The 23,049-nt window shown below is 36.2% G+C and overlaps 3 protein-coding genes and 1 pseudogene across 3 annotated transcripts; 2 read left to right on the forward strand and 2 right to left on the reverse strand.

Moving 5' to 3' along the window:
- Positions 1-105: 105 nt before the first annotated feature.
- LOC120202554 lies at positions 106-3,114 on the reverse strand (annotated as a pseudogene).
- A 292-nt stretch (positions 3,115-3,406) lies between these two features.
- Positions 3,407-5,988, forward strand: LOC120202574 (vesicle-associated protein 1-2-like). Its single transcript, XM_039202983.1, has 8 exons — positions 3,407-3,603; positions 3,723-3,793; positions 3,901-3,982; positions 4,091-4,206; positions 4,361-4,522; positions 4,623-4,667; positions 5,397-5,474; positions 5,846-5,988. Exons 1-8 carry the CDS (start codon positions 3,552-3,554, stop codon positions 5,954-5,956), a joined length of 717 nt encoding a protein of 238 aa, XP_039058914.1. The 5' UTR covers positions 3,407-3,551; the 3' UTR covers positions 5,957-5,988.
- A 2,041-nt stretch (positions 5,989-8,029) lies between these two features.
- On the forward strand, positions 8,030-9,637 carry LOC120202589 (autophagy-related protein 8f-like). Its single transcript, XM_039202994.1, has 6 exons — positions 8,030-8,151; positions 8,392-8,433; positions 8,591-8,646; positions 8,790-8,842; positions 9,122-9,240; positions 9,329-9,637. Exons 2-6 carry the CDS (start codon positions 8,397-8,399, stop codon positions 9,430-9,432), a joined length of 369 nt encoding a protein of 122 aa, XP_039058925.1. The 5' UTR covers positions 8,030-8,151; positions 8,392-8,396; the 3' UTR covers positions 9,433-9,637.
- A 1,049-nt stretch (positions 9,638-10,686) lies between these two features.
- On the reverse strand, positions 10,687-18,365 carry LOC120202588 (oxysterol-binding protein-related protein 2A-like). Its single transcript, XM_039202993.1, is given in 12 exon segments — positions 10,687-10,975; positions 11,080-11,268; positions 11,499-11,612; positions 11,726-11,911; positions 11,913-11,957; positions 12,246-12,386; positions 12,494-12,661; positions 13,246-13,401; positions 13,725-14,143; positions 14,528-14,618; positions 15,763-16,125; positions 17,903-18,365. Coding segments are annotated over 11 exon segments (2,265 nt in total). The 5' UTR covers positions 18,314-18,365; the 3' UTR covers positions 10,687-10,975; positions 11,080-11,097.
- Positions 18,366-23,049: the final 4,684 nt, after the last annotated feature.

Below are 23,049 nucleotides of genomic sequence, written 5' to 3' on the forward strand. Positions count from 1 at the left end.
CCAAGCGTTGAAAATTCCATGTCTTCCACGCCATGATCGAGCACGAGTCTCAACTTCCAAGGAAAAGAGAATACATTACAGTAAAGAATTTCAATGTATCTGCCTATAAGCTTCTCACTCTAGCAACAAAGAAGAATTCATAATAGATGTGAAGAGTAACATAGTACATAATGGAGATATGCAGTAGCACAGGCCGTGTCATCAATCAGATCAGCAAAAGCTAGCTCTGGTTCAATCATCTAAACAAAAGCCGGTATAAGTTCTTCAAGACAAGGTTTAGGAAGGTCGGATCAAATGCTCAAAAACAGGTAGAGACCTGAAGAATGTTAAAAGTTTGCGAGGCTAAACCACAAACGCCTACCCAAAATTCAGCCAAGTACCTAGATGTGTTTGAATTTTCTGCTCGAAAGGTAGCTCCGAATGTGTACACCTAACAAAGTATAAGTACGCATTACGTCTTGATTGGTTCATATTTTGAATTACTACGAAAACAAGTGGAAACATACATCCGAAAGAGCGGTAGCATATGTTTCAGCATTCAGTTGGCCGGAAACTGTCAAGAATGCAGGTTTTCCAAAAAAATCCTGGCACATAAAAATAGGACATAAGGGAATGACATTAGGGGAATTCAAAAACATACTAATTCCTGAGAGAGTTGAAACTACATTACTATAATTTCGGACACGGAGTGATAGACAATGAAGAAATTGCAGCACAAGAAAAGTTTACAAGTACATTTCCAGATAAAACATGTTATGAACCAATCCATCAATTCCATAGATGAAGCATGGAGCAAAGTGATAAAATGACATTCAATCGGCTGCCTCTCTGCAGTTAAAGAACCTCAAAATGCAAAGAGAGTACTTCTATTTTATAAAAGTTAATGCATTTTAAATAGGGATGCAACTCGATGTAGTAGTATCAGAAGCAGTGTGAAGTAAAACTAGCTCACCTGTGACCAATCTATTAACCCATCCTTTGTACTCGGAATGGCATTCACAGGAGAATCAGGAGCTTCTCTCGAGCTTGGAATCTGTTAATTACAACAACAAAAAAAGACTTTAGAAGTCAAAACGCTAAATGAAAAGCTCAAACACAATTGAGTCATAATTGCTAATGAGTTCTTATTGAAACCATTTCACACACATCGGGATTCTACGTATAAATCAACAAGCCCAACATAGTCTAAACCACCCCCAAGTTAGAAACAAAGTTAACAATGCAATAAGGATGCTAGAAAATTATCCAAAATGTAATAATTCCCTTAAGTCCAGATGCTCGAAGTACGCCGATCGACAATAGCTTAACTTCACACAAAGTTTTTTTTTTTTTGATAGGAAATACACAAAGTTATTTAAAATACTATGGAGCCATAGATTAACTTCCAATGATCAATATCCAACTATTGGAAGAAATAAATAGATCCATTATCGATACGTTCATACCAGCTCCTTCACAATCTGAAGCTGTAATGATAGGACTTGAGATCCATACAAAATCATTTTCTTGAAAATATTTATGCGTTGCATAAGCCTAAGCATTCCTCACTCACGCAACCTAAAGAGAACGTACACATCGATAAACAAACATGCAAAGAAAATCACCATGATCTCATTTGGAAGGCAAAACATTCAACCGAAAAAGTACAAGCAGAAAGACTGCAAAAGAACCATGCTGGCAAATAGCAAGTGAAAGTTGCAACTTGCAAGTAATACAATTGATAATGTCTTGCACAAACTATGGCAAGAATAAAACTAGATATAATAGCAACGAGAGATGATAGTGAATGAGCAACAGTACCATGCCGCACCGAATGTGTTTGCTCTAGGACGAAGATGAGCTTTATCTCTCAAAAATTCTCGGCTGAGCCTTTTCTTTTGAATGGGATAGGAAGGATCACTTTTTCCGACCTGCAGGAAAAACAAAAGATCCATATTCAATACAATTAGTTCAGACACTAGAAGTTTAAAATTTAAATTGTCCTTCAATTTGGGGAAGACATTTCTTTCAATGACCCGATAGATGAACATACATTAACACTCATGTAATAAAATACCATGAAAAAGGGTAAGACAGAAACCAATTTAGGATCGCAACATAACAGTTCATAGAGCAAGTATGATAGGCTAAAAGTTATTAACTTAAAACCGTCTTTTCTCTCCACAGAAGTACAATAAGGAAAATAATTTTCCGATTTCATGAAATGGCTTCCATGGTAAAAGACGGAGATCACCCGGGTCAATTCTCGAGGCAAAATGGATGAACAAACTCCTACATATCACAATAATCGACTTCAACAAAATGAAAGAGGGGACAATCTGCTATACCAAAACAACTTTTTTCAACCCTCAATTCCACCTTCTGTTTTGATCCTTGGCTAGCCACCAAAGTCCCTTGCACACGCCCATATAGATAACTTGCAAGTATATATATATATATATATATTGAAATTTCCAGTTTTCCACTTTCACACTACAAATGGTGCTAAGAAACTCTTAACAAAACTAATGTTGTATTACCTGATCTTGACCTTCGGCATCCGAATTCATCACGCATTGCATGTTTGAAAGAGATGAACCATCATTTACCTACGAATATAATATCAACCACATACATTAATTGAAGGCAAAAGGCAACGCTTTTCTTTTCTTTTTCAAATTTACCTCAAGGAATGTAACGCTGCTTTGAACACGGAGAGTTCGAACCCAGCCCGTAATCACCATAGTCTGCCCAACTCGATTCAAACCTTCATCAGGTCCTCCTTTTATGTCAACTATCTTCACTTTTTTCCTAAATTCGCCAACTTTCTTTCCTGGGAATTCCGTTTCCTTCATCTCCCCGGACTGCAGCGCGGCGGAAATAACGGAGCAGAAGGATCGCTCCCGATGAACAGTTGAGTGAAAGGAGGCCGGCCGCCGAGTAAGCGGCGGGAAAAGGCGAGGACTTGTTGGGTTTTTGGAATAAAATGAAAGGAAACGGAGGATAGAGTAAGGTTTGAATCGGTGGCGGGTATTAGAGCAGCAGCAGCAGCCGCCATTTTTGCGCCACTCTTTGCTTTCTCTTGGATTGGGCTCTTTGCTTACACTGCTCGGATTTCGACCTTAGGCACATAAATTGCCCTCTTTTTTTAATCTTTTTTATTTTTAATCATAGACAGATGATATGATCAGTAGCAAACAAAGCCATAGTATGGTCCAAAACGAGGAACAATGGAAGCCATTGATATTTTCTAATCTCATAAATTAACTATCACTAAAGTTCGAGCCTTTTTCTTTTAAGATCCAGGGTCATTACTCAACAAGCAACTATAAACAATCTAAATATAAAACTGACCCAAATTAACGATGGAGATATAAAAGCGATCAATCCAATAATTTTGGTCGGTTCAAGTGATATTAACTAATAATAAGAAGAAAAAGGAAATTTTTTGAAACAATTAATTTATAAAAACCAATAATAAAGGTTGAGATTGGATTCCTTCTCGTTTTCATTTCTTTTTTCTCTCTTTTTAGAGATTAACTGGGTCCTCGATTAAATATCATTGGTTCGAAATGAGCACGGGCGAACTTCTGAACGTCGACTCTGTAGAGCTCAAGTTTCCTTGTAAGTTTTTTTTTATTCTGGGATTCTCTTTCCCTTTTCTCCCCGCTCTTTGATTTCTGTTTTTTTTCTTCTGGGATTTTAGTTTTGATTCGTTGTTGTTGCTTATGGCGTTTCAATAGTTGAGCTGAAGAAGCAGATCTCATGTTCTCTTCAATTGTCGAATAAAACTGATGATTATGTAGCTTTCAAGGTATCGTTCATCAATGTCGACTTGTAATGATCTGGTTGGTAGCTGACAAAAAACAACAGGAATGAATGAATGATTAATCAATACTCCATTTGACTTTTGTTTTTCAGGTGAAAACAACAAATCCGAAAAAGTATTGTGTTCGTCCCAACACGGGTATCGTTTTGCCTATATCGACATGTGAGGTTATAGGTACAACGTACAAATTCAATAATCAAATACATTTTTTTCCAGATTTTTATCATTGTTGTTTTCTGATTAATCTTCAAAACAATCAATGTTTTTTCTTCTTTTATTTAGTTACCATGCAAGCGCAAAAGGAGGTCCCTGCTGATATGCAATGCAAGGACAAATTCCTACTTCAAACTGTAAAAGCCCCTGATGGTGCAACCCCAAAGGATATAACCGCGGAAATGGTATGATATTATTATTCCGGCCCTTCGTTTTTCTTGAAGTATCCATTTCCGACATATACATTCAAATTCGAGTAACATAATTATATAATAATTAATAACTTTGAGGGTTAGGATGTACGGTTTTGATTGATTATGCGAATGTTCGATTTTCTAGTTCAACAGAGAAGCTGGGAATGTGGTTGAGGAATGCAAGTTGAGAGTGGTCTATGTTTTTTCATCTCAACATACACCTGCACATGATGGGTCTGAAGTAGGGTCTTCAATGAGAGGAGCTGTTTCAGACAATGGCCAGGCGAATGCTACTGAGTTCGTTATGGTACCGAAACCAAGATCTTGCTGCGAATATTTTTGTTATTGCCTCTGTTGTTTGCACACTGTTTTCTGGAATGCTAATAGTTTGCATTTGGTGAATGCAGGCTGCAAGAACATTTACAGATGACGTTCAAGATAAATCTCCTGAGGTAAATTCTGAATTCTGTATCTTTTGTGTCACCCCATACTGCTGCATATGCATGATTTGTTCATTTATTTTGGCATTCCGGATCCATGTTGCTTTGACTCGATATTTTCTTGAAATATTCGTGTCCAACACCAATATCCAACGCATATCTGAATCAGTATGAAAATATGTTCCCTCCAATACGGATACGTTTTCATACATGAAAGAACTTGCTCCGGTTATGATCGTCCAATGCATATCCAAATATCGGTACGAAAGATATGATCCTTCAATGCATACCAGTATCTAAAACTTACATCGGAATCAGTAACATAGTTTTTCTTCTGTATATAGTAAGAATCATATTTTTCCAGTTAGATATCTACAGATTAATTTTAAGATAAATCTCCTGAGGTAAATTCTGAATTCGGTATCTTCAATGTCACCCTATACTGCTGCATATATGTGATTTGTTATTCATTTATTTTGGTATTTGGATCCATGTTGCTTCACCACTTTATTTTCTTGAAATCATGTCCAACACCTATATTCGCTATCAAGTGTGAAAATATGATCCTCCAGTTTCCTCCAAATACATGAAAGAACTTTGAAAAAATTTGAACTTTTCGGCTTTGGAAACATACCCGTAATCCGGAAATCACACCCGAATCAAATATTTTTCTACTCAGATATTTGCATTGCTTTCGACGCTTTTAGACTATTGCCTCAATGATACTTGCTATAATTGCAGGCAAAAACTCTTATAACAAAGTTGACTGAAGAAAAAAATAAAGCAATTCAACAGAATAACAAGCTTCGCAAAGAGCTGGTGAGTTGAACTGACCGTGACCGTACCATATGAATCGTGGTTATAATGATTGGTCTTTTTCTATGCTTCCACCTGCAGTTTTCTTTCATTATAGATGACCAAGTCAGTAAATTCATTGACCCTTTATTTTCAAGTCGACATCGATCTCTTCTGTTTTCCTTCAACATCTCAGACCCAGCATGATCCCTACTCTTCTTTCCTTCAAACCGATGCCATCTTAATGATGGTTGCTTATGAAATGCAGTTAAAAATTTCCATCACCTGATAGACGTGTGCTTTCGATATGCTTGTCTCCGACCGGTTTATTACGTTCTCTTGATCCATTTTGAGCCTTGCAGAGTTTCTCACATGTAAAAATTACAAATGTTTAGGAACTGTTGAAGCGCGAAACCAGCAAAGGTGGTGGCGGTCTGTCATTCATGCTTGTTGTCTTGATCGGCTTGGTCGGATTAATCGCGGGATATGTCATGAAGAGATCGTGAACCGCGAATGATCGAGTCGGCTCATCTGCCCAATTTTCCCTCTACTTTCCTTCGTCTGGAGAAGTAAAGTGCAGTGAAGGGAAGGTCTTCTGCTGGTACTTGCATTAGTTAGCTTTATGGAATTAGCAAACCTTGTGAAGGCTTTGGTAGAGTTGCAAATCCAATAACTTGTTGCATTCTTTATGTAATTATCATTATTTTTTTGTTCATTTCAGGTACTGGTAATACCAGAAATGGTATTAATTATTTAATGAATAATGACTATATAACTTTCGAATTAGCCCTGATCCAAAAGCATGCATTATTCTTTTAAATTAATCACTGATATTCAATCTATTAATCGACTAATCTAGATCGGGTACTGTAGAGACAAGGGCGACCCTCCCAACCCAGTTTATTCAATGCGCAAATGCTTAAAAAATCCAATTCCTCATTCTATTAGACCAACTTATTGTTGGTCCAAAAATATTCATATATTCATTTTATTAAATATTTATATCTGACGTATATTGGAATATATATTACAAATTGTTTATATTATTGAAATTTTAATTCCTTCTATTATAGAATTAAATTTTGATTTTAATTTCAATTATATTATTGAATCGCTAAAACTTAAATGGTGAGATGATATTGAGAAAAGGATATCATTTTTTATTGTCTAAAATAATGTCATTTTAGATATTAAATTTTAAGGATGTATCGATTTTGTTGTTAAATTTTATGTAGTTCACATTTTACCATTTGCACTTTTTTCGATGTCATTGGTAGTCAATTATCATCCGTCATTTATCTTATTTTTTACAATATTAATATCAAAATGTTCTTATTTCACTCCTCTTTCTTCTCATATAATTGATTTTTCATAAAATCTACTTAAAGTTGACAAAATTAGATTAAAAAAATGATTTTTTAAGGAGTTTGGGACTTTCTTAGATTCAAAGGATATGGGGTGTTTGTTTGAAAATCCCAACGGTGAGAAACATTAATTTGAGAACACAGATAATATATCTCAAAATTAGTATCAACATATGGTTATTAGAAGAGATCAGATTATTACCACGTCAAACTTTTAAATAGATTTTCTTCGATTTTGAATGTGTTTCATGAAAAATCAATCCTAGAACAAAAAAGATAAGTGGAATATGAACATTATGATACCGATCTCCAATTATGAACAATAATTGACGATCGAAGAAATACGATGACAAAAAATAAATTGTTATCTCCAAAACGATATCTTTTATCCATGTCACCATAATAACAAAAAATTTTAATTAGTGTCATTAAAATTTAACGTTCTAATCACATAGTTAAAATTAAAATTCAATTTTATAAATTAGAGAAATTAGAATTCGATCCAGTGTTGGAAATGTTCACGTGCGATAACTTTAATATATAACTAAAAAAAACGTTATCAGTTTTGTTATTATTTAAATAACAAAACCAATAAAAAATACCAAAAACATTATTATTTCTATCGGTTTTGTTATTATTGGGCGTTTTACCGGATTTTGTAAAGCGCTACTAGTTTTATTATTAATGAGCATTTTTACCAAAAATATTAAAAATTTGATGTTTTAAATAAAATAATAATGTTTTAAATATTTTTTTTATCAATTTTATTATTTAAATAATAACAAAACTAATAACATCTTATTTTAATCTTATATTAAGATGTCTCACCGTAGAACTTATATAGTCTCTCATTTTTAAATGGTCGAAGAGTCGGGAATATTCTTATAATTTATTCGACCCCTCTTTGTTTGACAATGTCTCATGATCATCGCCACATTGCTAGCCGTCCGATTCACATACTTTTCAACCTTATCCAAAAGAACATCGACACATGAAAATGATCTGTCCGTCTTACCGTAATCAACAAGGATTAACCAACACCTTAACCAACAAACACCAATAATGTCAGCCCACGTGTATAGCATAGCAATCGTAATTACACATAGGCCCTTCCATGAGCTATTTGTAAAACCTTTCATCAATCATTAATTAAAAAACAAACAAGCTTGGCTGAAAGAGTAGAAAAAGTACTCAAAAGACAAAGGCTTTTGCCTATATTAATTTTATACTTTATCTTGTCAACCAAACCACGAGCTTCAAGCTTTGGAAGATTTCTTTTGATCGAGAGAAAAAGATAAAAGCTTTATCCTTTTTTGCTTTGGGTTCATCTTCACAAGGTTTGCCTTTCTGGGTTTTCCTTGTATTTTCAATCTGTTTCATGTATATTTGATAGATCTTTTTCTTTATTTTCTGTTGGTTTTTTCTGGGTAATTAGAATGGATAGTTTCAGTTGAAATTTGGGGCTTTTTTATTCTGTTTTCCTCAATTGTCTAAAAAGAAACAACAGTGTGATCGGGGATAAGATTTGGGTCTTCAATTTTACAACTTTTCTTTTTCTTTTTGGCTTGTAATTTCAGGAGGAATGGCAAAGAGTTACTTCAAGCAAGAGCATGATCTGGGTATGTACTGAAACCTTTTATTTGTTATGAACATATTTATCTTTAGTTTCTCTGTTATTTATGGCGAACCAGTGTGAGTAATGCTATTTATGGGGAAGTCAATTATTTATATTTTGTGAAAGCTAATGGTTTTTCTCATGTTTGGTTTTGGCTTCAGAGAAGAGGAGGGCAGAGGCTGCTAGGATTCGGGAGAAATACCCGGATAGGATCCCGGTAACAATTCTACTTTTATTTCCGATCTTGATATCTATCGTTAGTGTTAGTCTAATATGTTCTACGGTTTTGATCAGTCTGTATATTTGTTGGTGATTTCAAGTCCAAGCTTGACTTGTTTATTATCCTCTTTTATTTTTAAGGTGATTGTGGAGAAAGCAGAGAGGAGTGATATCCCGAACATCGACAAGAAGAAGTAAGCGTCACCTACATATTATTTGTGGCTTTAGATTCTCTTGATTCATTGTTTCATCCTTTTAAAAACGTTGTCTGGTGTTAGTTTCTTTGAATTATCTATCTCTATCATATTGCAACTCCGACACTATGGTTTCGGTGATCGGCATCCCTAGGTGCGTGTATGATGATGAATATAGATTCTTGTGTTGATGTGGATGCTATTCCGTGCATTTTACACCATTTTTACTGCCTTGGACGTATGAAATCGTTCAAATTGCTATGATTCCGAAATTTACAGGTACCTTGTCCCAGCTGATTTGACCGTTGGACAATTTGTATATGTTATCCGTAAAAGGATCAAACTGAGTGCTGAAAAAGCAATATTCATATTTGTGGACAATGTTCTCCCTCCAACTGGTAATCCCTTGCACTTACACCCATCGCTGCTCGATTCTTACCTTTGCTATCTGATTCAAAGGGGCTAAACTCCTTTTTCTTTTTGCAGGTGCCATTATGTCTGCCATATACGAAGAGAAGAAGGATGAAGATGGATTTCTTTATGTTTCTTACAGTGGGGAGAACACATTCGGGGATCGGATTTCTCAGTAGCCTTTGGTAAATTTGTTCCCGACGTTGCTTTTATCTTTTCCTTATTTCACCAGACCCGTGTATCATCTCTGGCATCACAATTTCCATTGCCTTTGGGACGGTAATTTCATTATGGCTAGTATTATTTAAAGAACTGGTGACAATACGGTGCCGAATATTGTATATAAATTTTATGATTTCCACTCGATGTGAATAAGTTCATTTTGATGGTAACGATCACTTGAATTCGATGGCTCCAGTTGCAGAAAGATGTTAGCAACTTAGCATGTATATGCATGCATGCGTGTATGTATGACAATCCATCATTTGATACCCTAAGCCATGGGTTCCACATCAAGTTCAGCTGTGTGTGTGTGTGTGTATAGGGTTCCAAGTCTAAAGCAATAGTTTTCATCTTGTTGATTTTCTTGTTAATGTTTTTGCCACCCATGTATGCTTGTGTCCTTTGTAAACAACCGGAATACCACCACCCGAACTCTCCAACCATCAAGCATCCACCGTACACACAGGCAGCCTGAAGGTCAAGCCACCATTGTAAAAGCCTCCGTGGCCACCTGTTATTGTCCCGTCAGCAACCAACCCTCCTGTAATAACCGCTTCCATAACCAACCCTCATGTTACCATCGCTCCGCCAACTACCCAACCAACTTGCCCCTGCCCTGTAGATTCACTTAAACTAGGACCATGCGAGGATGTGCTTGGTGGATTGATGCACATTGTGTTAGGAAACCCGGTTGAAAATGCTTGCTGTCTGATTCTCGGAGGTCTTCTCAAGCTCGAATCCAACGTTTGTCTTTTCACTGCTATAAGACTTGAGCTCCTGAACATTAATTATTATACGCATTCCCCATGCTCTTCAAGCTCTAATCACTTGTGGGAAAGACCCTCCTGGTTTCCTTTGTCCTCTTTAATTGCTATGCTTGTCAAAATTAACGAGGCAATCGAAAACAGAGCTCAGCTATCATGCACGGTTGCCACGGCCACCTCGGTCTCCCATACTTTCGTTAGCAACCCAAAACTGAAAATAGTGTGTACTGTTTTCCTATTATTAGGTTCAAGCCAAAGTGATTTTCTGCTAGGGTATTAACTACTGTTGTGTTTTCAACTAGTTCTTAAAACGGATTTATCATGTCATAAATATGTATATTATTAGTTAAGCAAATATCAAATATAATAAATACATAAGACTTGTTATTAACTTTTTTTTTCATTTCTCCTTTTTTTGGGTTCAATTGTTTCATTTCATTTATTGAATGGAAATACAAATATTTATGAAATTAAATTTTGGAGTGAAGGAGCTATAGAAATAAATGAACTATTGAGACATTACATTACACAGACGACTCCCACTCTTCAGACTCTCACCTATACCTACTATATCTACTTAATGATTCATGTTCTTAACTTGGCTGTCTCTCGGACGACCAAGATGAATCTTGTCTGCAATCTTTGCAGAAGCCTAGAAATGGCGACCGGGAATCAAAGCTATGTACGTGTTTATCGACTCTATTTCCTCCATTATTGTCCGGAATGTTTGCCAATTCTAGACGATCAAAAAAATTATGCATGGTCAGGTCTAAATGACAAAACCAATCCATTGTAACAAAAGTATGGCACAGCTAGATTATGGTGAATGAATTTACTAACCTTATAGTGAAGTCAGCATCATTCGGAGGAATCAACAAGTTCTTCGAATTCACCAAATATATTCGGGCAGTCATCCCATTTTCCCTGTTCTCTTGCTTCCCAATAACCGCCCACATAACGGAATGATCCATTTTCACTGTCTCTCTGGAACCATCTAGGCTTCCACCCATCTTCTTGTAATTTTCTTGACTGTGCAGGACCAGAGACAGCATGAACATGAAGCAATAGTATAGAATACAACAGTATGGCATACTATAGGTAATTTATCTAAATCAGATATAATTAAATTTGAATGAAATTGTGAATGCGGGCAGACGTTGAAATCAAGACGCAAAAAACAAAACATGCAAGGAGGCTACTTTGTCAACAAATAAATGCATGAGCATAGAAACATGAAAATCATGGCAGTGGAAACATACTATTCTCTGCCTCCTCTCTAACCGTTGTTTCTCTGCATTTGCTCCATCATATTCCCCAATCTCCAAATGACGTTGATCTGGTCGAAGCCTTGAATCCGTAGGTGGGAGCTTCTCCTTAATCCGTGATCAAATACCCCAAGTCAGACAGCGCTATAGAGAACAATTAGATATGCATAAGAGGAAAATGAAATTGCTTATGAGAAACTGATGTAATACATCATCTCTACCTGCAGTCCAGGCGTTAGTTCATTTAGTGTAATTGCAAATGATGTTAAATTGTAGCGAGTCATATTTGGAGGTGGTTTGTTCCTCTTCCATAGCAAGGTGGCACTCGATGAAGGACTGCAGTCCTTTGGTTTGCCATTGCCATCACCGTTGATGTAATACATGCTGTCATCCCATTTGCCATATAAATGTTGCGACTTTTCTACTCGAAAGATCTTCGACAAACCCATGGACCTATTTAAATTAAGGACAGGATAAGAAATTACTACATAAAATAACTCTCAAGGCACAGAGGATGGACTACCAAGGATATGAAACAATCAAGAGGGTTAAAACAATTATATTGACCAGGGTTTTAAAAAACGGTCGGCAACCGCGATTTCGGCCGCGATATAGCAGTTTCGCCACCGTCCGAGTTACCCGCGACGGCCGCAATAGCGTCCGCGATGGCCGCAATCACAGTAAATCCGAAATAACCGAAAAACGCGACCACGATTTGAAACCCTGATATTGACAACTAACCTGGTGAGGGTTCCGGTCAAGAATAGATTGCTCTTTGAATTTGAGTTGGCATGAATACTGGCGATTCCCATGAATGTGCATCAAGCCATGGTGATCGCAATATATTTTACCAAGGATAAGGTTATAAATACTAGTTGTTACCTGCAGAGAATGAGGTCCAAATAATTCATACCACACAAAAGGGGAAGCTAGTATACTAAAATGCCTAAATAGCACATCCAGTAAACACAAAGCCCAGTAGTGCAGACCTTGCTCCATTGAAATATTTCACCATCATCAAACTCTACAGTCAGAACTCCAACAGGGTCGAGCTGAATTGAACGCCCCCAAAACTTTGTGCGGAGGTTACTGTCACCCCAGAATTTCCACCCTCGGCCATCACAATGACAGGCAATAAGGGTTGGGTGATGACTAACCTGTTTCAACCTGAAAGGTAAGTCATATGTGCTATGGAACTGCAGTACAATATTTGCACTTTCACATCCAGGTAAATAGAAGCAACAACATAGGAAGATAAGTACTCCCAAGGCCTACAAACTAGTACAATTCAAGTTTGCCTTCCAAGTTCTTCAAAAACACTTTTGTAATGTTTCTCTTCACTATCTTAACAATGTCAAACCGATAATTGCATGAACATGAAAGTTTTCCTTCCTAGAAATGTCCAGAAACTTTTTTCCCCATAAATAGTTCAAATAATTTTTGAGGACACTACCAAGGCAATAATTTCCAACATCTTGATTATCCATAATGAAGAAGATGATGACAGTCCCTTTCTCTCGCTCTCTTATTTATTTATTTTTAAATAAATGCGTGTGTTACCAAAGGGTATGCAAAAGTATATCATCAAATATATCTTGTCCCAACTGTTGAAAAGTCAAAAGCACTTGATGTAATCAAAATTAATAAAAAAAAAAGTTCATAGCTTGTCAGTTTCAGTTTCAATATAAAGCTGCAAATTTCTTAATATGAAGTTTAGTCATTTACGGTTCTGACTACTGACCTTCTCAGAGAAGAAACGAAGTCCTTTGTCAGGATAGTCTGCTTCATAAGTTTCTCCTAGCAACGGATTGAAGGGCTTACAATGTCGGCCTTCAGAGGAAGCATACCCGGAAACAGCAAATGCAGCAACATTAAGAATCCGCTGGAGACCGTTACCCTGAGAATGTACAGAAAACCCAGACATTATTGAACTGAAATAAAGCAAGAGCATCTGCTATGTTTACAGAATTTTTAAAAGCATTGCAAATAGTCCAAAAACTTTTGGGACAGGAGATGCCTGAGGGAATGAGATTTCTCAAATTTCACTCTAGATATTATTACTTTTCAGTTAAGAGTGAACATCAATTTCTCAAATTCTAGATGTACTATCAGGTTAAAATTGTCTGAAATCTTGAATTAATTTTGCAATACCAGGAGATAAATAGTGCATTTATCAAGAGAAGCACAAAATATTAAAGATGAAATGTATGAATAACGTACTTCTTTTCCATACTCATACGCTCGGTCCAAAAGATAAGAATATTCTAGGTCCTCAAAACATTTCTGAAGGGATGATATTGGTTCATTAAAGTAAACAGGGAGACATACTCGTGTGAGATCCTTTCCCACATTGTCTTTGATCATAGACCAAAGGCTAACCCCTTTCTCTTTTTCGACTGGATTGGGAAGCTTTTTTCTTCTCTCAATTTGAGGATATCTGGAATCACAATCTCCTTTATCAGCATGCATCTTTTCCACATTATCAAGTCGGGTTTCAGTTTCTTTCATATTAGATGCATGATCGACTGCAGGTTCAGTAAAATACTCTTTTGTATCAAAGAACAAGGTTCCATCTTCATGAGAAACTTCCTCGAGCTCTTGCTTCTCTACATCATCAGATGATTCAGTTGTGCTGCATTCTGAGAACCCAAACAAGTGTCAGGTCATAAGAGAGCAGGACAACAATTAGTAACTAGAAACATAGCTTAATGATAAGATAATTACTTATCACAACATTTCTGAACAAACATGCATCAAAGTTAAATAAAACGAGAATGATGATGACAAATAAGAGGACAGGAAATTGCCATTGAAACTTTGGATGTTCAGAACATATTTCTTACTCAAGAATGCATATCTAAAACACTAATGATATCAGTATCCATAGAGTGCCACCACAGATATGACTACTAGAAAACAACAAGAACTACCTTCCAAAATCGAGTTAATTTTAACAATCAAAATAGGAGTCGGACATTCATGCATGAAGTAAGATGAAGCCAGAGTTACAGATGGTAATGTACCACTATTTCCAAGCCCCAAACTGGAATATTCATGCTTCGTCAACTGGTATTCCCCATGAAATCCAGAGGTTTCAGATTCAATATTAGCTGCCTGAACATGCAAATATGTTTTAAAAAAATCAGTACACCATAAACAATATAGCTTAGCAAAATATTGCATAGGATAAGTCAATTACGATGTGGTATCATGCAATTTCGTAAAAGAATCAACCATTTAGAAGATGAGGTTATTAAAACCAAAAATAAGACAGCATTCTGAAAGATGAGATAATTAAAACACACTGTTCAGCAATCCCACCAATACAGTTATTAGAGTTTTAATGATCAACTAGGGTTTCCATTGTCAATAAGTATCTAAGGTAAGCTATCACAATCCTTTTACCAAAAGGAAGGTTAAAAGTACAATGGAAATACGTTATTATGATGTTACAAAATGCAATAAACCAATAATACTTGTACAAAGGATACCACATGAGAGAAAATGTGGATTAGAACAATGCAGAACTCAATAAAGTTTATAACATAAAATTTGTATTAAATTACATTGCCAAAGTTTCAATAAAACGTTCGACAATGAGAAACAATTGCAAACACAGAATCAGTTTTAATTGATCACTACACCATTTACCCTTCATTACCAGTCATCACTAGTATAGCCTAGAGAAAACCCATAGACTCCAATGCATCAAATAACAGAATATATTTGTTTTACTATTGACCAAAAGTTTTGTTATTCATTTCCACTAGCCATCATAACACTCAGGATAGTTTTCTTCACATCACATTCATTTCCACCAGTCATCAGAACAATCAAGGATAATTTTCATCATATTACATATAAAAAGATTATTGATACTAATTTTACTAGGCCTCTATACTCTCATTTGTGAACAGTAGCCGTTCAGCCCATGAAGTAAATATTATTGACTTTGAATTCAAGGCTCCACCAGTTGGCTAATTACCAACCTGATCCTGCCAAAGGCTTGACACCCTCTTTTAGTACAAAACACCATAGGATTAAAAAAATGCATTTTTATCATTTAACTTACTAGGTTGAACTTGATACTCGTCTGAATCTAACTAAATTGATCTTCACTCTAATTTAGAAAGGAAGAAATTTAATTTAGCTCTCCAAACAATTCAGATTCCATACTATTAGAAGGAGTGAATAACTCAAGTTCAAGCATTTTCATTCAAAGACACATACTAATTAGTAACTACTAAGCTCACACTACCTCCAATTGCCTTAATGTGTCGAGCAAATTAGATCTTTCTTCATAAAGAATTTTAAGTTGCCCTTGTATCTCCGAGAACTCTGAGAGCATAATCTGCTCACAATCCTTCACAAGGTTATCACTGATTCCCTCCTCATGCAACCGTTTCTTGAGCCTATCAGTTGATATAGACAAATCATAGGGTACAAGGTTGAGATTATCGTTTAATGGTCTCAGGGGAAGGATGCTTCTTGTTGATATCAAAGCTTGTATCCAAGCAACCCGATCTTTCCTTGAATCGGTTCTCAAATGTAGGGTCTTTGTAGCAGTAAAAATGTAAAACCGTCTATCATCAGATTTGCTCTCCCGGAATGATGAAATCTGCTACAAGAATTCAAATAACAACAGCATGAGTAATGCAAGAGTTCCATTACTGAGGTATAATCACATAGATCACCAAAAATTTTTATGCTTGATTCCATGATCACATCGAATAAATTCACAGAAGAAATACATGAATGATACATATTATAGAAGTCGTTTTCCAGAAATAAAATGGAATAAATGCTATCAATTCAAGACGATGCACGTTGAAAAGAACAAAATTAAAGCCTTGAACCACTCGCTGAGGTGTCATTATTGCTGAAATTTTTCTAAACCCGCCTGAAGAAAAACAAATATCTGTGAAGCTGAAACCTCAGCAGAAGCCAAACCGCATTTACCATCAAACACCAGATGATTGCACAAAGTAACAAGACTTTTAAAGTCTATAACAGGAGAATATTGGTTTAGCAACAAATACAATAAAAATCCCGCTTTAAACAAAAAAATTGATCACAGAAGCCGATGCTAATTTCTACCTCTTAAGCATTACAACTGCCAAGGGATTAAACGGAGCCGCTGAATCACCGTTTGGATCGACTTTCGCATAGGATAATATGTACTTAAAAACAATAAGGGAAAGAAATATTATTATATCCTTTCAGTTTTCACGGGTTTCTAAACAGTATTCACCATAAAATTCCATACAATCTTAACCACGAAAGCCCATCAACTAGCCTCAAGCACCCCACTTTGTCTTTTGTTTATTTCAATGCTTACAAACTAGAGAAGACCATGTAAAAACTAATAAAGAAAAAGAAGTTACCTCACTGTTACAAGACAAATAATACAAAACTCAATCAAAGGACGACTACAAACAAAACCCACATCTACATTTCAGAGAAACACTGCTTAATATCCTCATTTTTTACTTATACATGGCTTGTGGTAATGTGAGTTTGATTAAATCAATGAGAATCATTTGAAGTTTCTACTTTCTTTCATCATCACCTTAGGGGGGAAATCAGGTTTTTTAGAGCCCAAAAGGCCAAAACTGCATCAGCTGGCAAGCAAAGGGAATATATACGATAAAACGTGAGGAGCGAAAGAAAAAGAAGGGCAAAGAGATCAAAACCAAAAGAAAGAAATGCGGGAAAAAAGAGGCGAAAACATCAGGCTTCAAGTAGTTCGAATCGACGTTGATGGCTTTAAAAACGTCCCATCCATTGAATACCAATTTAAACGATGATGTGACTGACCAGAGCTTAATTCCTAGACCTAAAGCATGCGCTATCACAGCCCTCCAAGTCCATCTGCTGATGTGACCCACTCTACATAAACAACCAGTTAAAAAGAGTAAATATTATATTAAAATATAATTTTTTTTCTACTTTATTTCCCCCCCCCCCAAAGTTAAACATGAAGATTGAATATCAGAAAGCAGATATTCAAATAAGGAGAGAGAAATTACAGATTTAAGGTCCTTTTTACAGATCAAACAGTAAATTACTTGCTGAATAATGCAAGAAACTTACGGTTCTTGCACTTCAATTTTCCCCTTTCCATTATTAGCTCAGATACCAATGCCTAGTTTTTCACTGATGAGTTTATTTTGTTTTTAAGATGAAAAGATTCAGGGTTAGTAAAATTAGTGTAAAACATACTTATCAACACTCGGTTCATTTTTTAGAACAAAATAAAATAAGAAATATTTCTAGAAAAAATTATATTACTGCGAAATCGATCGATCCGATCATTTGTCTGTTCAATTTTCTTTCCTTTTTCTTTTTAGTTTGGATGTAACTTTAGAAATTTGATTTTGATTTTCTGATATGTATACCTTCAAATGAACAATGCCAACGGTTTTCTGGTTCCTCCGTCTACCGCTACAACTGTCGGCCCTCGAAAGCCGATTGGTTGAGATATCACCGATCCATCTGACTTCATCGGGAGAGGGGATGTTCAGACTCTCCGGCCGGCGAATCTTCGAGTAAGACAGCATTCCATTACGAAGCAAAAACCACCTGGATCTCCATCCTTTTCCATAATTAGTCCACTTGTAGAGAATTCCAGCGACATTACCTTCGGATCCTCCCGTCGTCAACCTCGCCGCATTGCCCGTTTCAGATCCGGATAGAGCCTCCGCCGGCATGCTCCGAGATCGATTCAACGAAATCTCCGGTGACTGGTCACCGATGCCTGGACTCTCCAACGATATACAACACAGCGGATGCATTTCCTTCATCCGCATTGTTTTTTCCCCTCCGATCTCGATCACAACTGAATCAACAGCTGCAACAAACAAAAACGGCTATAACAAACAAATAAAAATATCAATTAATAACTTGAAAATCAAAGAAAAATCATTTAAATTGAAGTAAATTCTGTTTTTGGGTTGAAATAAGAGACATTTTGGGTAGTATTGGTGGCCGATAAAGCTTAGTTGAGAGTTTAAGCTTTGTTTATGAGCTCTGAAACTGAGAGATCCATAAAGGAAAAATATATATGGAACCTATTTATATAATATATTTTTTTATTAATAAACTAGTTCTAAATTTTTCAAAAAGAAAGTATCAGATTTGTAAGAGAAAATAACCTTAGTGACCGAATATACCTTATAATATACGATTTTGACTAATTTTTTTCGATTTGTCAAAATAACCAACAAAATCGCAATGCGATCTCCAGTATCACAAATCAGTTTCCAGAATCGCAAAGCGATAATATAAAATCGCAATACGATTTTCAAAACGCCATTAGTATCGCAACGCGTATTTTATTTTCAAATTCCAAACACGAATATTAATATATCTCGTAATCGCAACTCATAACCTAAAACCCTAAATCGTAACTCATAACATAAAACCCTAAATCACAACTCAGTCTCATCTCCATCTCTCACTCTCTACGACGACATCCGTCCCCATCTCTGACGAAATCCGTCCCCATCTCCGGCGAAATCCGTCTATCACCATCTCTCAGAGCCACCCTCACAATCATTCACGGTCAAAAATGGAAAATCAACCACGGAAGGTTAGTTTTTTTAATTATTTTTATTTTGAAATTTTTGCATTATTATTAGGTTTTTCATATTGAAATTGATGATAAGTTTACTGGTATTTCAATAATAGATTAACCATTTCACTTAGATTCCTTATTAAATTCATTCGATTACTGCCAATACTGCTAAACTGTTTAGTCTTTAACCATGTGAAGTTAGTATTTTTCTTTGTTTTGTCTTTTGGTTGAAGTAATGCAATTCATTCAAGTTTCAATTTTAGACAATGACTATTTGAAACCGAGAATCGCAACGCGAAATGAAAATCGCAACGCGATTTTAGTTTCGCGTTGCGATAGTCAAATTCGCGTTGCGATAGTCATTTTCGTGCTGCGATTTTCATTTTCGTGTTGCGATTTTAAGTTTCAGAAACTATTCTTCTTCTGCAAATTGAAACTTGAATGAATTGCATTACTTCAACCAAAAAACAAAGACAAATACGAAATTCACAGTGTTGCAAATTTAAGTTTGAAGAATAAACTACTACTCTTTATGTTTATTATTGTTTTTGGTATATCTTCATAGTGTAGTTTTTGGTATATCTAACTTGGTATGTTTATTGTTTTTGTAGAACTTTTTTTCGGCTCAATTGACCTTAAGAAATAAAATAAGCCTAGTCACTACAATTGCGTCGAAGTTTTCACTTGTACAAAGAAAATTGTTTGAGGATACTTGCTTCGAGCCATGGCTGAAAGTACAACATCCGGGTGGAGATGCTATGTTGACCCATTTGTGGCTTCAGACCATGACTGGCGATATACCCGAGAGTATAAAATGTGGTAATGAAGAGATATGGTTTCATTTTCCACCGGCGTATACGTGTTTTGGGCGGGAGGAGTTTTGCTTAATCACTGGTCTACACTTCGGACACGATGATGTAGGTCGATATACTAGTCATATTACCTGTCCATCATGGTTATCCCGGGTTTTTCCTGAGCTGTCAATGGAGAATCCGAATTTACACGTCGACGACTTGACGAGATTATTTAGTAAGAAAGATGGTTTTACTCGTATGGATGACGTCGATGTTGTCCGAGTATGCCTTTTAGTACTTTTGCATACTGGCTTTTTAGGTAGAGAGGCCAGACAACCTATTCCTAAGGACCTAATATTATTGGTAGAAGACCTAAATGCATGGAACATGTTTCCGTAGGGTTCATATCTATGGAAACCTACATGGAATAAGTTGTCGTCTGCCTTTGATGACCGAAAAAAGTTTGCGTGGCGATGGTTCTAAATACACTTTGTCAGGATTTATTTGGGCCTTTAAGGTAAGAATTTCTATATAATGTTTCCAAAATTATAATTAATTATTTAACAATTACTAATATTTGTATATTATATTGTTTGTAGATTTCGATATTTGAGGCTTTTCCCTGCATGCAGACATATGCATTAAAAACTTCAAATGATATTCCTAGGGCTATTTCCTGGAAGAGGAAATGACGGCTATTGGATTAGGAAGAGTTACTACGGTATACGACAATAAATGATGTAAGTTAACACAAATACTACTATATATAAACAAGTTATTACTAGTACACTTTTAACTTTGTTTGAGCTTTTATATTGTTAGGAGGCCAACACTCCATTACAGATGCTGACACCCACAGAGGCTGAGCTTGCCACTGATTGGTGGCAAGCTAGTAAGCGTTTTTTTGATGGCACGGATGATGAGCAGCCTTCACTTCGAGAGCCATCACCTCACCCAGAGCCATCACCTGATCGACCACACTATACACCTCTACAACGAGAGCCATCGCCTATTCCGTCACATCATCGAGCCTCTTCTCCACCATCACCTCATGATAGGCGACCGACAAAGATGCCACAAAATTTATCTCCCTGTTCTCTACCTCCACGGAATGAGTTAGGGGAGTTACGTGATGAGGTCAATGCGTTGCGTGAGGAGGTCGGTACTTTACGCGATGACAATGGTGCATGGCGTGATGAGGTATCTACTTTACGTGGTGAGGTAGCCGCTCTACGTGAGATGGTAGCATCGTTGCAGAATGAGGTTCATACTCTACGCAACGAGGTAAGTTTAAGATTTTTTATATTTAACTTGATTTACTCGTAATTTCACTTAGATTAACCATTTCACTTAGATTGCTTAGTAAATTCATTCGGTTGCTGCCAATACTGCTAAACAGTTCTAAAATAATTCTGTAAAGTTAGTATTCTTCTTTGTTTTGTCTTTTGGTTGAAGTAATGCAATCCATTCAAATTTCAATTTGCAAAAGAATAATAGTCGCAACACGAAACTTAAAATCGCAACGAGAAAATGACTATCGCAACGCGGAAATGACTATCGCAATGGGATAATCGCAATGCGAAATAAAAATCGCAACGCGAAACTAAATTCGTGTTGCGATTTTTATTTTCGCTTTGCGATTTTCACGTTGCCATTTTTATTTCGCATTGCGATTATCCCGTTGCGATAGTTAAATTCGCGTTGCGATAGTCATTTCCGCGTTGCGATTTTAAGTTTCGTGTTGCGATTTTAAGTTTCAGAAACTATTCTTCTTCTGCAAATTGAAACTTGAATGGATTGCATTACTTCAACCAAAAGACAAAGACAAATACTAACTTTACAGTGTTGCAAATTTAAGTTTCAAGAATAAACTACTACTCTTTATGTTGTCCTTGAACATGCACTAAACCTATATGTTGTCATTTTAAATGTTTATATAAGTGCTTACTTCTGGAATGTTATCTGATGCATTTTGTGAACTATGATAGAATAATGACTTTGGTGAATACCGTGCAAGTTTGAAACATATTTGTCTTTGTTTTCACTGTTTAATATCATGTGTGTTTATTTACTGATTTATGTATTAATTTATTTTTAGCGGCTAGATAAGGTGGATACTTTGCGTCGGGTTTTTCTTGCACGACGGGGTTCACGCATCAGACGACGTGCACGTGCCATTACGTCTCCGTTCACCCAAATAGTGCAAAGACTCCGTAAGAAGAAGCCCGACTCACCTGTCATCGTTCAAGAGGCATCTCCTATCGTTCAAGAGGCCCCTATCATCCCTCAAGAGTCTCCTCCCACCGTTCAAGAGGCCCCTGTCATCGTTGAAGAGGTCGCTCCCACCATTCAAGAGCCCGATTCACACGGCGTAATATGTCGAATTATTTAGAAACCCTCTCACGTGCTGGACATGATGGATGAGTGTTGGCTTTCGTATGAGTTACCAGATGAAGTGGATAGGAGAAAACTACTAGAAACAATTCTGGATAATACTCTTTGGGCTAAGACCGCAGTTGGTTTTTATCTACATGAGCGGAGCCAAGGGTGTTACGCTGATATATACAAACTCAACGATGATATGTATTTGTTTCTTGATCGGTCTTGGTGGGGCGTGTTATTAGGGGTTGAAGACAATGCTATTTCGATGGGGGGTAAGTCTTATATTTTTCTTATATTTCATTTTGATTATTTTTTTAAAATTTATGTAATTCACTAATATATGTCTTTTTTTTTAAAAAAGCATATTGATGCATGAGTGTCACGTCTTCTAATAATGAGGAAACTGAGGAAAAATAAAAAAAAATACCCGATATACAATTATGCCGACGTCTTTTCACGTAGTTCACTTGAAGACTCAACGAGATGAATCATATGTGTTGGGTAATGGACAAGCTAAACTTTATCCTGCATGATGAGAGGTCAATAAGGTTAGTATTTATTTTTTAAATATTTTAAAGGTGTTCATAAATAAGTGCACAATTGAATTATTACTTATGATTACAGTTGTTTATCCCTGTTTTGGAATATAATCATTGGTTTCTCGTCGAGCTTCATTTCCCATCCCTGAAGACAATAGTATATGACATCATGATAAATTACATATCATTGACTGATTTGAGAGATATTATTAAGGGATGGAGCTCTCATTTGGCTAAATTATTGGATGCGATTA

The sequence above is a fragment of the Hibiscus syriacus genome, unplaced genomic scaffold (assembly GCF_006381635.1).
Source record: "Hibiscus syriacus cultivar Baekdansim isolate YM2019G1 unplaced genomic scaffold, ASM638163v2 tig00008957_pilon, whole genome shotgun sequence".
NCBI classification, from domain to species: domain Eukaryota; kingdom Viridiplantae; phylum Streptophyta; class Magnoliopsida; order Malvales; family Malvaceae; genus Hibiscus; species Hibiscus syriacus.